This window comes from Coregonus clupeaformis, chromosome 23 (assembly GCF_020615455.1).
Source record: "Coregonus clupeaformis isolate EN_2021a chromosome 23, ASM2061545v1, whole genome shotgun sequence".
Classification (NCBI taxonomy): domain Eukaryota; kingdom Metazoa; phylum Chordata; class Actinopteri; order Salmoniformes; family Salmonidae; genus Coregonus; species Coregonus clupeaformis.
The window spans coordinates 51,225,456-51,246,161 of record NC_059214.1 but is presented as its reverse complement, the minus strand read 5'-3'; the positions used below and the strand labels follow the sequence as shown (position 1 = coordinate 51,246,161).

The 20,706-nt window shown below is 43.8% G+C and overlaps 1 protein-coding gene across 1 annotated transcript in view; it reads right to left on the bottom strand.

Moving 5' to 3' along the window:
* Window positions 1-20,706, bottom strand: part of pard3bb (par-3 family cell polarity regulator beta b) — a 627,684-nt gene that overhangs the window by 295,609 nt on the left and 311,369 nt on the right. Inside the window, exon 14 of the mRNA XM_041843623.2 lies at window positions 19,510-19,884. Coding sequence (XP_041699557.2) covers window positions 19,510-19,884 — 375 coding nt within the window. The remainder of the gene's footprint in view (window positions 1-19,509; window positions 19,885-20,706) is intronic.

The window sequence follows — 20,706 nt, the reverse complement described above, 5'->3', positions numbered from 1 at the left end:
TCAGTATAATATTTGAAAGTGTTGCATGTTGCATTTATATTTCTGTTCAGTGTAGGTTTTCATTACATCACAGTCTTTTAAATAATCCTTTACATTTTACATGAGGTCAGTTCTCCTCCCAGCAAAACATAATAAATAGAATGAAAACACAGAGGCTCACTGGGGCTTGCTGTTGTGCAGTCTAATGGAATGGGTCTGTTGCATAGACAAAATAACTATTCCATAACATCAATACACACTGTTATGTTCCCCAGCTAGAAAGCCAAAAATATTGCCTTAACAGAAGAGGGAACTAACAAAGAGTCACTGACAACAACCCAAACTAAACAGCTGGGTTTAGGAGGGGTTCTGGAAGACCCTCATGGGAAATATGCTGTAGCTCCCTGGTCTCCTGTCTCTCTCTCTCTCTCCAGAGAGAGAGAGAGAGAGAGAGAGAGAGAGAGAGAGAGAGAGAGAGAGAGAGAGAGAGAGTGAGCGCAACCAAAACAAAACTCACCTCCAAAACGTGAGCCAGGGCTATACACTGGCCAAACACAAAACGTATTGACTGCACACCCTTGAAAGACAATCAGCAACCAAGCAGTGATGCAGACAGTCAAGATGCTCTCAATGCTCAAAGCTGAGGATCTGAGGGCCCATTATATTCAGCTTCCTGAGGGGGAAGAGGCGTTGTCGTGCCCTCTTCATAACTTTGTTAGGTGTGTTTGGACCATGATAGATCCTTAGTGATGTGGACACCGAGTAACTTGAAGCTCTTGACCTGCTCCACTACAGCCCTGTGGATGTGGATGGGGGCGTGTCCGGCCCTCCATTTCCGGGTAGTCCACGATCAGCTCGTTTTGTCTTGATGACGTTGAGGCTGTTGTCATGACACCATCGCCGTCGGTGATCAGGCCTACCACCGTCAGCAGACTTAATGATGGTGTTGGAGTCGTGCGTGGCCACGCAGTCGTGGGTGAACAGGGAGTACAGGAGGGGACTAAGCACACCCCCCTGAGGGGCCCCCATGTTTAGGGTCAGCATGGCCGATGGTATTGCCTACCCTCGACACCTGGGGCCATCCCGTCAGGAAGTCCAGGATCCAGTTGCAGAGGGAGGGGTTCAGTCCCAGGGTCCATAGCTTGGTGATGAGCTTGGAGGGGACTATGGTGTTGAACGCTGAGCTGTAGTTTATGAACAGCATTCTCACAGTTATTTCCCCTTTTGTCCAGGTGGGAAAGGGCAGTGTGAAGCACAATTGAGATTGCGTCATCTGTGGATCTGTTGGGGCGGTATGCGAATTGGATAATGTGAGTGCTACAGGGCGATAGTCATTTAGGCAGGTTAACTTGGAGCTCTTGGGAACAGGGACAATGGTGGTCAGCTTGAAACATGTTGGGATAACAGACTGGGACAAGGACATACTGCAAATGTCTGTGAAGACACCTGCCAACTGGTCTGTGAAGACACCTGCCAACTGGTCTGTGAAGACACCTGCCAACTGGTCTGTGAAGACACCTGCCAACTGGTCTGCGCATGCTTTGAGAACGTGCCCTGGTATTTCGTCTGGCCCGGCGGCTTTGTGATTGTTAACCTGTTTAAACGTTTTGCTCACATTGGCCGCAGAGAGCGAGATCAGACAGCCATCCGGAAAAGCAGGGGCTTTCATACAAGGCACAGTGTTATATTCCTCGAAGCAAGCATAAAAGCCATTTAGCTAATTTGGGAGTTCTGCATGGCTAGGAAGCTCATGGCTGGATTTCCCTTCGTAATATGTTATTGTCTGCAAGTCCTGCCTCATACAACGAGCGTCGTAGCCGGTGTAATAGGATTCCACCTTCCTCCTAATACAACGAGCGTCGTAGCCGGTGTAATCGGATTCCACCTTCCTCCTCTATGTTTTCCTTTCGCATGTTTGATGTCTCGTCGGAGGTCGTAGCAGGATTTCTTGTATGTGTCCGTGTCCCGTTCATTGTAAGCGGTAGCTCTGGCCTTTAGCCCAGCGCGGATATCCCAGTCTGTACTAGCAAAACAGTCTTGTAGCCTCGCGTCTGCTTCGTCCGACCACTTCCTTATTGAGCGCATCACTGGTACTTCCTGTTTGAGCTTTTTGTTTGTAAACAGAAAGCAGGATGATAGAGTCGTGGTCTGATTTACCGAAGGGAGGACGTGGGTTGGCCTTTTATGTGTTTCTGTGGGTAGAATAAAAGTGGTCTAGAGTTTTTGCACCCCTAGTGGTGCAGGAGACGTGCTGGTAGAGGTGAGGTAGGACGGTTTTAAGTCTCCCTGCGTTAAAATCTCGGCCCACCAGAAACGCTGCCTCTGGGTGAGCGGTTTCTTGTTTGTTTGTGGCCCCATACAGTTCATTGAGTGCCAGAGTGGTGTTGGCTTGTGAAGGAATGTAGACGGCCGGGAAAATCAAGGTTAGTAACTGTCAATCTGATGCCCAGAAGTGCTTGGCAGTCTTGTGACTGTCATGTGATAATAATAATAGTAATGTGATAATAGTAGGAACTTTGTGTACAATAAAAGTAAAGGAAAACACAATAAAAGTCACTACATAGCAAAGTTGAGTTGGAAGTCGTAAGACGACGCCCTTCTCCAACGACGTCATCTTTACTTTACATCTTTACTCTCATCTATACAAAACACGCCTGTAGGGAAAAAATAGGAAAATTGCAAATACAACTTGGTCTTAGTATAAACATTTAACTGTAGCTTCTGGAATAGTCCGACTATGGAGAACTATTGTTGTTAACGTTCCAAGACAATCACAAGGAGTTGGCCTGTAAGATCGACTTCATGGTACGTTACCTTCAGATCAAGACAACTTTACTAAGGAATTACCTCACCACACACTGAGCATGGAGTGGTCGGCTATTCTCTCCTAGTCCCAGACCAGCTATTCCAACAGCAGACTGGTATTTTTAGATCAAAACAACTTTACTGAGAAGAGATGACCTCGGCACACATTAGGCAGAAGTACTCTCTGACTTCCAAGTCCCAACTAAAGGAAACAATCCATAGGTCTAGTCTACAGCCATTCCAATAGAAGAGAAGATAGAGCCTGGCCTTGATATTAAAGAAGCCCTATTTCCTGGCCTTGATATTAAAGAAGCCCTATTTCCTGGCCTTGATATTAAAGAAGCCCTATTTCCTGGCATTGATATTAAAGAAGCCCTATTTCCTGGCCTTGATATTAAAGAAGCCCTATTTCCTGGCCTTGCTATTAAAGAAGCCCTATTTCCTGGCCTTGATATTAAAGAAGCCCTATTTCCTGGCCTTGATATTAAAGAAGCCCTATTTCCTGGCTTTGATATTAAAGAAGCCCTATTTCCTGGCCTTGATATTAAAGAAGCCCTATTTCCTGGCCTTGCTATTAAAGAAGCCCTATTTCCTGGCCTTGATATTAAAGAAGCCCTATTTCCTGGCCTTGATATTAAAGAAGCCCTATTTCCTGGCCTTGATATTAAAGCAGCCCTATTTCCGTTCATAGTCACAGTGACCTCTGTACTGAATCCATCCCGTGACCCCTCTCTGCCACACCATCAGATTTAATTGACTCTAAATATGGTGTCACATATATAACCTGTCTAGCTGTCTCTTCTCTGTCCATAATGTTCAGCACAGTATGAACCCAATACCATAAGATGGTAACAGGTCACTAACCTGAGATCTAGCCTGTTTCATGAGCAAAAAATAAATAAAAAATAAAAATAAAAAGACCATCACCAATCCCCCAAGTTCCAGACAGGGAGGACCATTGCTCATATCTCCCAACTACATCATTCTGGCTCCATGGCTGTGTGGGTAGAAGAGAGGGGGAAGAGGATGAGACGAGGAGAGAGGGGGAAGAGGATGAGACGAGGAGAGAGGGGGAAGAGGATGAGACGAGGAGAGAGGGGGAAGAGGATGAGACGAGGAGAGAGGGGGAAGAGGATGAGACGAGGAGAGAGGGGGAAGAGGATGAGACGAGGAGAGAGGGGGGTGGTGTGGCGAGGACAGTCATCTAGCTATATCTGTGTCGGTCTATGCTGCTGGAAACCCAATGAAGTGTAATTGAAATTCTGCAGCATCCAGTGAAAAATGAAATATGATATGCTCTCTCTCTCTCTCTCTCTCTCTAAGGGGGTGAGAGATGGATAGAAAGAGAGTTAATAGGGTCATCCTTAGCTAATATGTGGAAATGTGCTGCAGTGTTCAGTTTTTATGGTGTGTATTTTAGAGCGATGAGACCCATCAAACCCATAAAGAAAATGACTTTCCACCCAGCGCCAACATTTCAATTTTATTTCCCACTGATTCCCTCCTCCTCTACCCTCCAGCCAACAGCCCAGCAGGCAGCGAGAACACATCTCCCACCTCTCATCTCTACCTACCGCTTCACTGTCAACCCCTCTCTAGCTATCATCCCTCTTTTAAAGTATTTAGGAGAGAGGAGGAATGGGAATATAGTCGTTGACTATCGCTCAGAGAGCTCCGTCCCAACTTTGCAATTGCGTGATTATTTTACGCTGCTGCTACTCTGTTTATCATATATCCTGATGCCTAGTCAACTTACCCCTATACATATCTACCTCTATCACTCCAGTATCCCTGCACATTGTTAATATGGTATTGGAACTGTCTCTGTATATAGCTACTGACCCTGGAACTATCCCTGTATATAGCTACTGACCCTGGAACTGTATATAGCTACTGACCCTGGAACTGACCCTGTATATAGCTACTGACCCTGGAACTGTCCCTGTATATAGCTACTGACCCTGGAACTGTCCCTGTATATAGCTACTGACCCTGGAACTGTCCCTGTATATAGCTACTGACCCTGGAACTGTCCCTGTATATAGCTACTGACCCTGGAACTGACCCTGTATATAGCTACTGACCCTGGAACTGTCCCTGTATATAGCTACTGACCCTGGAACTGACCCAGTATATAGCTACTGACCCTGGAACTGTCCCTGTATATAGCTACTGACCCTGGAACTGACCCTGTATATAGCTACTGACCCTGGAACTGTCCCTGTATATAGCTACTGACCCTGGAACTGTCCCTGTATATAGCTACTGACCCTGGAACTGTCCCTGTATATAGCTACTGACCCTGGAACTGTCCCTGTATGTAGCTTCTTAGTTCTCGTGTTTTTCTTCTACCATGTTATTTTTAGTGCTACATTGATATTGATTACTGCATTGTTGGGTTTAGAGCTCGCAAGAAATACATTTCACTGTACTTGAAACTTAACCTAGCCCCAACCTAGCTATAAAGTCATTACCATATGTCACATAGTTTCCAGATGGTGGAGGGAATTCAGCCCCTGTAAAACTGGGTCTATATAGAGGCCTATATTTGTGGGTTCAGGATGTCTAAAAGCACCACCATGAGCACAATTAACATGACAAACTATATTTCACTGTCTAAATCACACCCGCCTGGTCCTAGCCTGATGGTCGTAAAGAAAACATGAGAAGGTAGTGTAATGGAATAATGTGAATAATCCAATACTTTACCTTGTATGTCTATGTAATGATGATGATGGTTTCTGTACCTTTACAGATGACATTATTGTGGAAGCACCTTTTAAGAGTATGAATCAGGCTGTTTGAGAAGGTCTGAATCCTAAGCCACCTGCCTACACATAGTTTGAAGTACAATAACAAACATAGCTACTGTAGTTCGTCAAAGATGTGTGCTGGAAAACCTTGGTGGAGCATCGGTGGAGTAGGCATTGTGGTGCTCGTGTAAATATTTTTTTTCTTTTTCGGCTACAGACCAATCCTTATTCTCACTTAAAACATATATTGTTTTTGTTTTTAATAGCTGTAGGGTTCAGATACAGGATATACATATAATAGCTGTAGGGTCCACAAACAGTCTGACACCTGGGGATATACCCTGACATACAGTGCATTCAGAAAGTATTCAGACCCCTCTAATCTCTCCTGAGAGTTAATCATCCAGACCCCTCTAATCTCTCCTGAGAGTTAATCATCCAGACACCTCTAATCTCTCCTGAGAGTTAATCATCCAGACACCTCTAATATCTCCTGAGAGTTAATCATCCAGACACATCTAATATCTCCTGAGAGTTAATCATCCAGACACCTCTAATCTCTCCTGAGAGTTAATCATCCAGACACCTCTAATCTCTCCTGAGAGTTAATCATCCAGACACCTCTAATCTCCTCTGTCTCCTGAGAGTTAATCATCCAGACACCTCTAATCTCTCCTGAGAGTTAATCATCCAGACACATCTAATCTCTCCTGAGAGTTAATCATCCAGACACCTCTAATCTCTAATCTCTCCTGAGAGTTAATCATCCAGACACCTCTAACCTCTCCTGAGAGTTAATCATCCAGACACCTCTAATCTCTCCTGAGAGTTAATCATCCAGACACCTCTAATCTCTCCTGAGAGTTAATCATCCAGACACCTCTAATCTCTACTGAGAGTTAATCATCCAGACACCTCTAATCTCCTCTCTCTCCTGAGAGTTAATCATCCAGACACCTCTAATCTCTCCTGAGAGTTAATCATCCAGACACCTCTAATCTCCTCTGTCTCCTGAGAGTTAATCATCCAGACACCTCTAATCTCTCCTGAGAGTTAATCATCCAGACACCTCTAATCTCCTCTGTCTCCTGAGAGTTAATCATCCAGACACCTCTAATCTCTCCTGAGAGTTAATCATCCAGACACCTCTAATCTCTCCTGAGAGTTAATCATCCAGACACCTCTAATCTCTAATCTCTCCTGAGAGTTAATCATCCAGACACCTCTAATCTCCTGAGAGTTAATCATCCAGACACCTCTAATCTCCTGAGAGTTAATCATCCAGACACCTCTAATCTCTAATCTATCCTGAGAGTTAATCATCCAGACACCTCTAATCTCTAATCTATCCTGAGAGTTAATCATCCAGACACCTCTAATCTCCTCTCTCTCCTGAGAGTTAATCATCCAGACACCTCTAATCTCTAATCTCTCCTGAGAGTTAATCATCCAGACACCTCTAATCTCCTGAGAGTTAATCATCCAGACACCTCCAATCTCTAATCTCTCCTGAGAGTTAATCATCCAGACATCTCTAATCTCTCCTGAGAGTTAATCATCCAGACACCTCTAATCTCATCTCTCTCCTGAGAGTTAATCATCCAGACACCTCTAATCTCCTGAGAGTTAATCACCCATACACCTCTAATCTCTCCTGAGAGTTAATCATCCAGACACCTCTGATCTCTCCTGAGAGTTAATCATCCAGACACCTCTAATCTCTCCTGAGAGTTAATCATCCAGACATCTCTAATCTCTCTTGAGAGTTAATCATCCAGACACCTCTAATCTCATCTCTCTCCTGAGAGTTAATCATCCAGACACCTCTAATCTCCTGAGAGTTAATCACCCAGACACCTCTAATCTCTCCTGAGAGTTAATCATCCAGACACCTCTAATCTCTCCTGAGAGTTAATCATCCAGACACCTCTAATCTCTAATCTCTACTGAGAGTTAATCATCCAGACACCTCTAATCTCTAATCTCTCCTGAGAGTTAATCATCCAGACACCTCTAATATCTCCTGAGAGTTAATCATCCAGACACCTCTAATCTCTAATCTCTCCTGAGAGTTAATCATCCAGACACCTCTAATATCTTCTGAGAGTTAATCATCCAGACACCTCTAATATCTCCTGAGAGTTAATCATCCAGACACATCTAATCTCTAATCTCTCCTGAGAGTTAATCATCCAGACACCTCTAATCTCTAATCTCTCCTGAGAGTTAATCATCCAGACACCTCTAATCTCTCCTGAGAGTTAATCATCCAGACACCTCTAATCTCATCTCTCTCCTGAGAGTTAATCATCCAGACACCTCTAATCTCCCTGAGAGTTAATCACCCATACACCTCTAATCTCTCGTGAGAGTTAATCATCCAGACACCTCTGATCTCTCCTGAGAGTTAATCATCCAGACACCTCTCTCTAATCTCTCCTGAGAGTTAATCATCCAGACATCTCTAATCTCTCTTGAGAGTTAATCATCCAGACACCTCTAATCTCATCTCTCTCCTGAGAGTTAATCATCCAGACACCTCCAATCTCTAATCTCTCCTGAGAGTTAATCATCCAGACATCTCTAATCTCTCCTGAGAGTTAATCATCCAGACACCTCTAATCTCCTGAGAGTTAATCACCCATACACCTCTAATCTCTCCTGAGAGTTAATCATCCAGACACCTCTGATCTCTCCTGAGAGTTAATCATCCAGACACCTCTAATCTCTCCTGAGAGTTAATCATCCAGACATCTCTAATCTCTCTTGAGAGTTAATCATCCAGACACCTCTAATCTCATCTCTCTCCTGAGAGTTAATCATCCAGACACCTCTAATCTCCTGAGAGTTAATCACCCAGACACCTCTAATCTCTCCTGAGAGTTAATCATCCAGACACCTCTAATCTCTCCTGAGAGTTAATCATCCAGACACCTCTAATCTCTAATCTCTACTGAGAGTTAATCATCCAGACACCTCTAATCTCTAATCTCTCCTGAGAGTTAATCATCCAGACACCTCTAATCTCTCCTGAGAGTTAATCATCCAGACACCTCTAATTTCTAATCTCTCCTGAGAGTTAATCATCCAGACACCTCTAATATCTTCTGAGAGTTAATCATCCAGACACCTCTAATATCTCCTGAGAGTTAATCATCCAGACACATCTAATCTCTAATCTCTCCTGAGAGTTAATCATCCAGACACCTCTAATCTCTCCTGAGAGTTAATCATCCAGACACCTCTAATCTATCCTGAGAGTTAATCATCCAGACACCTCTAATCTCTCCTGAGAGTTAATCATCCAGACACCTCCAATCTCTAATCTCTCCTGAGAGTTAATCATCCAGACATCTCTAATCTCTCCTGAGAGTTAATCATCCAGACACCTCTAATATCTCCTGAGAGTTAATCATCCAGACACATCTAATCTCTAATCTCTCCTGAGAGTTAATCATCCAGACACCTCTAATCTCTCCTGAGAGTTAATCATCCAGACACCTCTAATCTATCCTGAGAGTTAATCATCCAGACACCTCTAATCTCTCCTGAGAGTTAATCATCCAGACACCTCCAATCTCTAATCTCTCCTGAGAGTTAATCATCCAGACACCTCTAATCTCCTGAGAGTTAATCATCCAGACACCTCCAATCTCTAATCTCTCCTGAGAGTTAATCATCCAGACATCTCTAATCTCTCCTGAGAGTTAATCATCCAGACACCTCTAATCTCATCTCTCTCCTGAGAGTTAATCATCCAGACACCTCTAATCTCCTGAGAGTTAATCACCCATACACCTCTAATCTCTCGTGAGAGTTAATCATCCAGACACCTCTGATCTCTCCTGAGAGTTAATCATCCAGACACCTCTAATCTCTCCTGAGAGTTAATCATCCAGACATCTCTAATCTCTCTTGAGAGTTAATCATCCAGACACCTCTAATCTCATCTCTCTCCTGAGAGTTAATCATCCAGACACCTCTAATCTCCTGAGAGTTAATCACCCAGACACCTCTAATCTCTCCTGAGAGTTAATCATCCAGACACCTCTAATCTCTCCTGAGAGTTAATCATCCAGACACCTCTAATCTCTAATCTCTACTGAGAGTTAATCATCCAGACACCTCTAATCTCTAATCTCTCCTGAGAGTTAATCATCCAGACACCTCTAATATCTCCTGAGAGTTAATCATCCAGACACCTCTAATCTCTAATCTCTCCTGAGAGTTAATCATCCAGACACCTCTAATATCTTCTGAGAGTTAATCATCCAGACACCTCTAATATCTCCTGAGAGTTAATCATCCAGACACATCTAATCTCTAATCTCTCCTGAGAGTTAATCATCCAGACACCTCTAATCTCTCCTGAGAGTTAATCATCCAGACACCTCTAATCTCTCCTGAGAGTTAATCATCCAGACACCATTGTACAAGATTTTCAGTTTCTTGGCAATTTCTCACATGGAATAGCCTTCATTTCTCAGAACAAGAATAGACTGACGAGTTTCAAAATAAAGTTATTTGTTTCTGGCCATTTTGAGCCTGTAATCGAACCCACAATTGCTGATGCTCCAGATACTCAACTAGTCTCAAGAAGGCCAGTTTTATTGCTTCTTTAATCAGCACAACAGTTTTTAGCTGTGCTAACATTTAATTGCAAAAGGGTTTTCTAATGATCAATTAGCCTTTTAAAATGATCAACTTGGATTAGCAAACACAACGTGCCATTGGAACACAGGACTGATGGTTGCTGATAATGGGCCTCTGTACGCCTATGTAGATATTCCATAAAAAATCAGCCGTTTCCAGCTACAATAGCCATTTATAACATTAACAATGTCTACAATTGCTTTTTTTTCAAAAACAAAGACATTTCTAAGTGACCCCAAACTTTTGATCGGTGGTGTACATACACATATAACATACATACATACATAGAAATACACATTTCCTTTAAAAAAATATATTTCCCTTTATTACTTTCCAACCCCACCACCCCTTCCCTAATTGGAGTAAACTAGTGAACAACAATGATTAGGCCTCTACTTCCAGCTTGTTTTTACTCCTGAGCCTCATCTACCCTCAACCTCTCCGATCATTTTCATGATGTCCATCCGGTTTGCTTCTATATGCCAAATCTTTCTAGCTGTGCTCTTTTACAAAAGCTCTCAACCTATAACCTATAGACTTATTATGGACACAGTATACTTTACATTAGTTATCCTGTTATTAGTTGTTGTTAGTTGTTATTAGTCCCATCCTTCAGCTTCATTCAACACCAACCATCTATCTCTTAACATATTTTTCAACTGTTCTGTAATGTTTGACTAAAGTTCTGAACCCTTCTAATCTCATTGTTTCTACAGATTGTAAATTGAAAATAAACATTTTTGCTAAAAGTATTATTATTGATGGATTGACTATGACTTTTCAGATCAGTGCTATCTGCAGGGTTAGCTCCAGGTAAATATTGCAATCCTTTAGCCATTCCTGGACCTGTGTCCAAAAACAAGCTACAAATGGACAGAACCAAATCAAATGATCTAATGATTCTGTCTCTTCGCAGCAAAATCTGCAGAGCTGGGAAGATTGTATCCCTCATACAATCTTTTTTAAACATGTTTTCAAAAAATAATGTTTTTTTTATCAATTAGTATATTTGAGTTTTACAAATCTCCTCTCTCCTTACTACACTGTATTTAACTAACCTACAGTGGGGAGAACAAGTATTTGATACACTGCCGATTTTGCAGGTTTTCCTACTTACAAAGCATGTAGAGGTCTGTAATGTTTATCATAGTACACTTCAACTGTGAGAGACGGAATCTAAAACAAAAATCCAGAAAATCGCATTGTATGATTTTTAAGTAATTAATTTGTATTTTATTGCATGACATAAGTATTTGATACATCAGAAAAGCAGAACTTAATATTTGGTACAGAAACCTTTGTTTGCAATTACAGAGATCAAACGTACGTTCCTGTAGGTCTTGACCAGGTTTGCACACACTGCAGCAAGGATGTTAGCCCACTCCTCCATACAAACCTTCTCCAGATCCTTCAGGTTTTGGGGCTGTCGCTGGGCAATACGGACTTTCAGCTCCCTCCAAAGATGTTCTATTGGGTTCAGGTCTGGAGACTGGCTAGGCCACTCCAGAACCTTGAGATGCTTCTTACGGAGCCACTCCTTAGTTGCCCTGGCTGTGTGTTTCGGGTCGTTGTCTTGCTGCAAGACCCAACCACGACCCATCTTCAATGCTCTTACTGAGGGAAGAAGGTTGTTGGCCAAGATCTCGCGATACATGGCCCCATCCATCCTCCCCTCAATACGGTGCAGTCGTCCTGTCCCCTTTGCAGAAAAGCATCCCCAAAGAATGATGTTTCCACCTCTATGCTTCACGGTTGGGATGGTGTTCTTGGGGTTGTACTCATCCTTCTTCTTCCTCCAAACACGGCGAGTGGAGTTTAGACCAAAAAGCTCGAGGCTTGAGCAGGGGGACCTTGCGTGCGCTGCAGGATTTTAATCCATGACGGCGTAGTGTGTTACTAATGGTTTTCTATGAGACTGTGGTCACAGCTCTCTTCAGGTCATTGACCAGGTCCTGCCGTGTAGTTCTGGGCTGATCCCTCACCTTCCTCATGATCATTGATGCCCCACGAGTTGAGATCTTGCATGGAGCCCCAGACCGAGGATGATTGACCGTCATCTTGAACTTCTTCCATTTTCTAATAATTGCGCCAACAGTTGTTGCCTTCTCACCAAGCTGTTTGCCTATTGTCCTGTAGCCCATCCCAGCCTTGTGCAGGTCTACAATTGTATCCCTGATGTCCTTACACAGCTCTCTGGTCTTGGCCATTGTGGAGAGGTTGGAGTCTGTTTGATTGAGTGTGTGGACAGGTGTCTTTTATACAGGTACCGAGTTCAAACAGGTGCAGTTAATACAGGTAATGAGTGGAGAACAGGAGGGCTTCTTAAAGAAAAACTAACAGGTCTGTGAGAGCCGGAATTCTTACTGGTTGGTAGGTGATCAAATACTTATGTCATGCAATAAAATGCAAATGAATTACTTAAAAATCATACAATGTGATTTTCTGGATTTTTGTTTTAGATTCCGTCTCTCACAGTTGAAGTGTACCTATGATAAAAATTACAGACCTCTACATGCTTTGTAAGTAGGAAAACCTGCAAAATCGGCAGTGTATCAAATACTTGTTCTCCCCACTGTAGCTGATCATTACTATACTTTACATTAGGGATCATCAACTAGATTCAGCAGTGGGTCGATATTTTCTTGAGCGGATGGTCAGGGGGTCGGAACATAATTACAAATCATTTGTAGACTGCAAATTGACTACAATAAGTCCAAACAGATATGATATGTGAATAAAACATAATCATTTCAAACCTTGCTTACATCTGTATATGATCACATATCTCTCATCATAATGTGTGGGAATACTTTGGAACATATTTCCAAAATGAAAATAACTTGGAGCTGATTGGCTGGTGTTTTTACAGTGTTTTATGAGCTGCCAGTTGGGAAACCCTGACTAACACGGTTTAGCTAAATACTGTAGAGATGGGGGAAAGATGGTGTCTCCCTAAATACAAAGAGATGGGGGAAAGATGGTGTCTCTCTAAATACAAAGAGATGGGGGAAAGATGGTGTCTCTCTAAATACAAAGAGATGGGGGAAAGATGGTGTCTCTCTAAATACAAAGAGATGGGGGAAAGATGGTGTCTCCCTAAATACAAAGAGATGGGGGAAAGATGGTGTCTCCATAAATACAAAGAGATGGGGGAAAGATGGTGTCTCTCTAAATACAAAGAGATGGGGGAAAGATGGCGTCTCCCTAAATACAAAGAGATGGGGGAAAGATGGCGTCTCCCTAAATACAAAGAGATGGGGAAAGATGGTGTCTCCCTAAATACAAAGAGATGGGGGAAAGATGGCGTCTCCCTAAATACAAAGAGATGGGGGAAAGATGGTGTCTCCCTAAATACAAAGAGATGGGGAAAGACGGTGTCTCCCTAAATACAAAGAGATGGGGGAAAGATGGTGTCTCCCTAAATACAAAGAGATGGGGAAAGATGGTGTCTCCCTAAATACAAAGAGATGGGGGAAAGATGGCGTCTCCTAAATACAAAGAGATGGGGGAAAGATGGCGTCTCCCTAAATACAAAGAGATGGGGGAAAGATGGCGTCTCCCTAAATACAAAGAGATGGGGGAAAGATGGTGTCTCCCTAAATACAAAGAGATGGGGAAAGACGGCGTCTCCCTAAATACAAAGAGATGGGGGAAAGATGGTGTCTCCCTAAATACAAAGAGATGGGGGAAAGATGGTGTCTCCCTAAATACAAAGAGATGGGGGAAAGATGGTGTCTCTCTAAATACAAAGAGATGGGGGAAAGATGGTGTCTCCCTAAATACAAAGAGATGGGGGAAAGATGGTGTCTCCCTAAATACAAAGAGATGGGGGAAAGATGGTGTCTCCCTAAATACAAAGAGATGGGGGAAAGATGGCGTCTCCCTAAATACAAAGAGATGGGGGAAAGATGGCGTCTCCCTAAATACAAAGAGATGGGGGAAAGATGGCGTCTCCCTAAATACAAAGAGATGGGGGAAAGATGGTGTCTCCCTAAATACAAAGAGATGGGGGAAAGATGGTGTCTCCCTAAATACAAAGAGATGGGGGAAAGACGGTGTCTCCCTAAATACAAAGAGATGGGGGAAAGATGGTGTCTCCCTAAATACAAAGAGATGGGGGAAAGATGGTGTCTCCCTAAATACAAAGAGATGGGGGAAAGATGGTGTCTCCCTAAATACAAAGAGATGGGGGAAAGATGGCGTCTCCCTAAATACAAAGAGATGGGGGAAAGATGGCGTCTCCCTAAATACAAAGAGATGGGGGAAAGATGGCGTCTCCCTAAATACAAAGAGATGGGGGAAAGATGGCGTCTCCCTAAATACAAAGAGATGGGGGAAAGATGGCGTCTCCCTAAATACAAAGAGATGGGGGAAAGATGGCGTCTCCCTAAATACAAAGAGATGGGGGAAAGATGGCGTCTCCCTAAATACAAAGAGATGGGGGAAAGACGGTGTCTCCCTAAATACAAAGAGATGGGGGAAAGACGGTGTCTCCCTAAATACAAAGAGATGGGGGAAAGATGGCGTCTCCCTAAATACAAAGAGATGGGGGAAAGACGGTGTCTCCCTAAATACAAAGAGATGGGGGAAAGACGGTGTCTCACTAAATACAAAGAGATGGGGGAAAGATGGCGTCTCCCTAAATACAAAGAGATGGGGGAAAGACGGTGTCTCCCTAAATACAAAGAGATGGGGGAAAGACGGTGTCTCACTAAATACAAAGAGATGGGGGAAAGATGGCGTCTCCCTAAATACAAAGAGATGGGGGAAAGACGGTGTCTCCCCACATCCAACATACAAACAAACACAGACAGGCAGGTTACTGTAAAGCACTTTGTGACTGTTTGATGTAAAAGGGCTTTAGAAATACAATTGATTGATTTAATTGCTGGGTCCACTCAGCCCTGCCTCAAACACCAGGGTCTTACTGTATGATCTGTATTCTCTCCCTGCTGACCAGCCTGCTGACAAGCCTGCTGACAAGCCTGCTGACCAGCCTGCAGACCAGCCTGCTGACAAGCCACTGTCAACACATCAGGCCTCCCGAGGTCTCCTCAGATCTACAAATCTATAAGAGGTCTTCCCACTAGACTGGAGCACTCTAGTCAAGTGGTTCTCAACCTTGTCCTTTCAGAGGACCACTACTGTCAAGCGCTGGACAGGAATCGCTGCTGTAGTCTATAGCCAGCCTGCTGACCAGCCTGCTGACCATTCCCTGAGGCCTCAGATCTGTATATCTATAAGAGGTATTTCCACTACAGCAATCTGTTACTAGAGCATGCTGCAGCATACTGCACGCCTAGCTATAGCCAGAAAGGCTAAATGGAGATATCATCTACAGTATCTGCATCTCATTATGGGACCACAGGAATGAGGCCTTATCTGCAATGGTTCCTTAAATAACTAAATGTAATCTAAAATGTAATCTAATCTACAGTGAGGGAAATAAGTATTTGATCCCCTGCTGATTTTGTACGTTTGCCCACTGACAAAGAAATTATCAGTCTATCATTTTAATGGTAGGTTTATTTGAACAGTGAGAGACAGAATAACAACAACAAAATCCAGAAAAACGCATGTCAAAAATGTTATACATTGATTTGCATTTTAATGAGGGAAATAAGTATTTGACCCCTCTGCAAAACATGACTTAGTACTTGGTGGCAAAACCCTTGTTGGCAATCACAGAGGTCAGACGTTTCTTGTAGTTGGCCACCAGGTTTGCACACATCTCAGGAGGGATTTTGTCCCACTCCTCTTTGCAGATCTTCTTCAAGTCATTAAGGTTTCGAAGCTGACGTTTGGCAACTCGAACCTTCAGCTTCCTCCACAGATTTGCTATGGGATTAAGGTCTGGAGACTGGCTAGGCCACTCCAGGACCTTAATGTGCCTCTTCTTGAGCCACTCCTTTGTTGCCTTGGCCGTGTGTTTTGGGTCATTGTCATGCTGGAATATCCATCCACGACCCATTTTCAATGCCCTGGATGAGGGAAGGAGGTTCTCACCCAAGATTTGATGGTACATGGCCCGTCCATCGTCCCTTTGATGCGGTGAAGTTGTCCTGTCCCCTTAGCAGAAAAACACCCCCAAAGCATAATGTTTCCACCTCCATGTTTGACGGTGGGGATGGTGTTCTTGGGGTCATAGGCAGCATTCCTCCTCCTCCAAACACGGCGAGTTGAGTTGATGCCAAAGAGCTCGATTTTGGTCTCATCTGACCACAACACTTTCACCCAGTTCTCCTCTGATTCATTCAGATGTTCATTGGCAAACTTCAGACAGGCCTGTATATGTGCTTTCTTGAGCAGGGGTACCTTGCGGGCACTGCAGGATTTCAGTCCTTCAAGGCGTAGTGTGTTACCAATTGTTTTCTTGGTGACTATGGTTCCAGCTGCCTTGAGATCATTGACAAGATCCTCCTGTGTAGTTCTGGGCTGATTCCTCACCGTTCTCATGATCATTGCAACTCCACGAGGTGAGATCTTGCATGGAGCCCCAGGCCGAGGGAGATTGACAGTTATTTTGTGTTTCTTACATTTGCTAATAATCGCACCAACTGTTGTCACCTTCTCATCAAGCTGCTTGGCGATGGTCTTGCAGCCCATTCCAGCCTTGTGTAGGTCTGCAATCTTGTCCCTGACATCCTTGGAGAGCTCTTTGGTCTTGGCCATGGTGGAGAGTTTGGAATCTGATTGATTGATTGCTTCTGTGGACAGGTGTCTTTTATACAGGTAACAAGCTGAGATTAGGAGCACTCCCTTTAAGAGTGTGCTTCTAATCTCAGCTCGTTACCTGTATAAAAGACACCTGGGAGCCAGAAATCTTTCTGATTGAGAGGGGGTCAAATACGTATTTCCCTCATTAAAATGCAAATCAATTTATAACATTTTTGACATGCGTTTTTTGAGGATTTTTTTGTTGTTATTCTGTCTCTCACTGTTCAAACTTTTGAGGACACAAGCTCAAGTACAGAGTAATAATGTTGATTAAATATGAAAATATGAAATATTTTATGATGTATTTCCTATTCAACCAAACTGTATGAATAAGGCTTGAAATGACTTATATGCTTTCTAAATATAGTATAATCAAATTATAAAACAACTAACTATATGATTTCACCTTTCTTATAACTGTAAATTACATATTTGCATGTTTAATGTTAGAGAAAATGTGCATATTTTTTGATGAACAGTCAAAAGTGTGAATGAAATGGTAGGAGGGTCATCCCAGCTTCAAGTGGTATCAGATTTCACAACCTAGGTCCCACAGGCGGAAGAGATACACTCATGCGTCCGTGAGAACCAGGGCTACCGCTCAACGCGAGCCATAGATCGATTTCTAAGCGAAAATGTCGGTCGGAACTGGTACCAGAACCACGCAGGTCCTCTATACAGGGGACATTACATCTAAGAGAGATGCTGTCTCTTTGTTCCCACACTGATTTTGTATGGATAGAGAGAGAGATGGAAGGAGGTGCATGTAATGAAGAGATGTAGTATTACTGGTAGTGTGTGATGGAGAGAGAGAGAGAGAGAGAAATAAGAGAGAGAGAGAGAGAGAGAGAGAGAGAGAGAGTGTGTGTAATGCAGAGAAAGAGTTACAATGTGGGATGGGAGGAGGAGTAGAGGTCGTGTGATGTTGAGTGATAGATACCAGGGTTATTCAACTGTTACCCTACGAGATCAGGAGCCTGCTGGTTTATATACCAGGGTTATTCAACTGTTACCCTACGAGATCCGGGGCCTGCTGGTTACTATACCAGGGTTATTCAACTGTTACCCTACGAGATCCGGAGCCTGCTGGTTACTATACCAGGGTTATTCAACTGTTACCCTACGAGATCCGGGGCCTGCTGGTTACTATACCAGGGTTATTCAACTGTTACCCTACGAGATCCGGAGCCTGCTGGTTACTATACCAGGGTTATTCAACTGTTACCCTACGAGATCCGGGGCCTGCTGGTTACTATACCAGGGGTATTCAACTGTTACCCTACGAGATCCGGGGCCTGCTGGTTACTATACCAGGGTTATTCAACTGTTACCCTACGAGATCCGGAGCCTGCTGGTTACTATACCAGGGTTATTCAACTGTTACCCTACGAGATCCGGGGCCTGCTGGTTACTATACCAGGGTTATTCAACTGTTACCCTACGAGATCCGGGGCCTGCTGGTTACTATACCAGGGTTATTCAACTGTTACCCTACGAGATCCGGAGCCTGCTGGTTACTATACCAGGGTTATTCAACTGTTACCCTACGAGATCCGGAGCCTGCTGGTTACTATACCAGGGTTATTCAACTGTTACCCTACGAGATCCGGGGCCTGCTGGTTACTATACAAGGGTTATTCAACTGTTACCCTACGAGATCCGGGGCCTGCTGGTTACTATACCAGGGGTATTCAACTGTTACCCTACGAGATCCGGAGCCTGCTGGTTACTATACCAGGGGTATTCAACTGTTACCCTACGAGATCCGGGGCCTGCTGGTTACTATACCAGGGTTATTCAACTGTTACCCTACGAGATCCGGGGCCTGCTGGTTACTATACCAGGGTTATTCAACTGTTACCCTACGAGATCCGGAGCCTGCTGGTTACTATACCAGGGTTATTCAACTGTTACCCTACGAGATCCGGGGCCTGCTGGTTACTATACCAGGGGTATTCAACTGTTACCCTACGAGATCCGGGGCCTGCTGGTTACTATACCAGGGTTATTCAACTGTTACCCTACGAGATCCGGAGCCTGCTGGTTACTATACCAGGGTTATTCAACTGTTACCCTACGAGATCCGGGGCCTGCTGGTTACTATACCAGGGTTATTCAACTGTTACCCTACGAGATCCGGGGCCTGCTGGTTACTATACCAGGGTTATTCAACTGTTACCCTACGAGATCCGGAGCCTGCTGGTTACTATACCAGGGGTATTCAACTGTTACCCTACGAGATCCGGAGCCTGCTGGTTACTATATACCAGGGTTATTCAACTGTTACCCTACGAGATCCGGGGCCTGCTGGTTACTATACCAGGGGTATTCAACTGTTACCCTACCAGGTCCGAGGCCTGCTGGTTTTCTCTTCTACCTGATCATTAATTGCACCCACCTGGTGTCCCAGGTGTAAATCAGTCCCTGATTAGAGGGGAACAATTTAAAAAAGCAGTGGAATTGGCTTCAAGGTCCAGAGATGAGTTTGAGGGCTTTACGAGATGGGAGAAGTGTGTACCAGATGGGAGAAGTGTGTACCAGATGGGAGAAGTGTGTACCAGATGGGAGAAGTGTGTACCAGAGTATTCAGTAAATGTCTTACCCAGGTCCATGCTCTTGGAGGACTTGGTGTGGTGGTACTGTGGCTGGGCCTGCTGTGGTCCAGAGCCGGGCCTGGTTGAGCTCTCCCCTGTGGCTGGTCCAGGGCTGGGCCTGGTTGAGCTCTCCCCTGGGGCTGGTCCAGGGCTGGGCCTGGTTGAGCTCTCCCCTGGGGCTGGTCCAGGGCTGGGCCTAGTGGAGCTCTCCCCTGGGGCTGGTCCAGGGCTGGGCCTGGTTGAGCTCTCCCCTGGGGCTGGTCCAGGGCTGGGCCTAGTGGAGCTCTCCCCTGGGGCTGGTCTCAGGCCATCCTGACGGGGAGATGTAAGATTCATCTCCTCTTCATCCTCCTCTTCCCCCATGAGGACAGAACCATTAGAGACTGGAGAGGAGGAGGAGATCACAGGGCAATCACCACACACAATATATGGAAAGACTCCATTCAAATGGCCATCGAAATGTTAGCTATTAAAATCAGATCCAACAATAATATCAAGGGATTAGAAATCCAGGGCTTAAAAACAAAGGTGTCATTGTACGCTGATGATTCATGTTTTCTTTTAAATCCACAACTTGAATCCCTCCACAGCCTCATAGAGGATCTAGATACATTTTCTAACCTCTCTGGATTACAACCAAATTATGACAAATGTACTATATTACGTGTTGGATCACTAAAAAATTAACTTTTTACATTACCATGTAGTTTACCAATAAAATGGTCTGATGGTGATGTGGATATACTCTGAATACATATCCCAAAGGAAAAAAATGATCTCACTCCAATACATTTTAATAGAAAGTTGGCAAAAATAGAAAAGACCTTGCTACCATGGAAAGGTAAATACCTGTCAATTTGTGGAAAAATCACCCTGATTAACTCTTTAGTATTATCCCAGTTTACCTATTTGCTTATGGTCTTGCCTACACCTAGCGAAAAGTTTTTTAAATGATATGAGAAAAAAAATATTCAATTTTATTTGGAACGGCAAGCCAGACAACATTAAACAGGCCTATTTATATAATGAATATGAATTCAGAGGACAGAAATGATTAAATATTAAAACATTAGACCTATCACTAAAAGCTTCAGTCATACAAAAGTTATACTTAAATCCGAACTGGTTCTGTAGCAAATTAGTCAGATTGTCTCAACCCATGTTCAAGAAAGGCCTTTTTCCCTTTATTCAGATTACAACCTCTC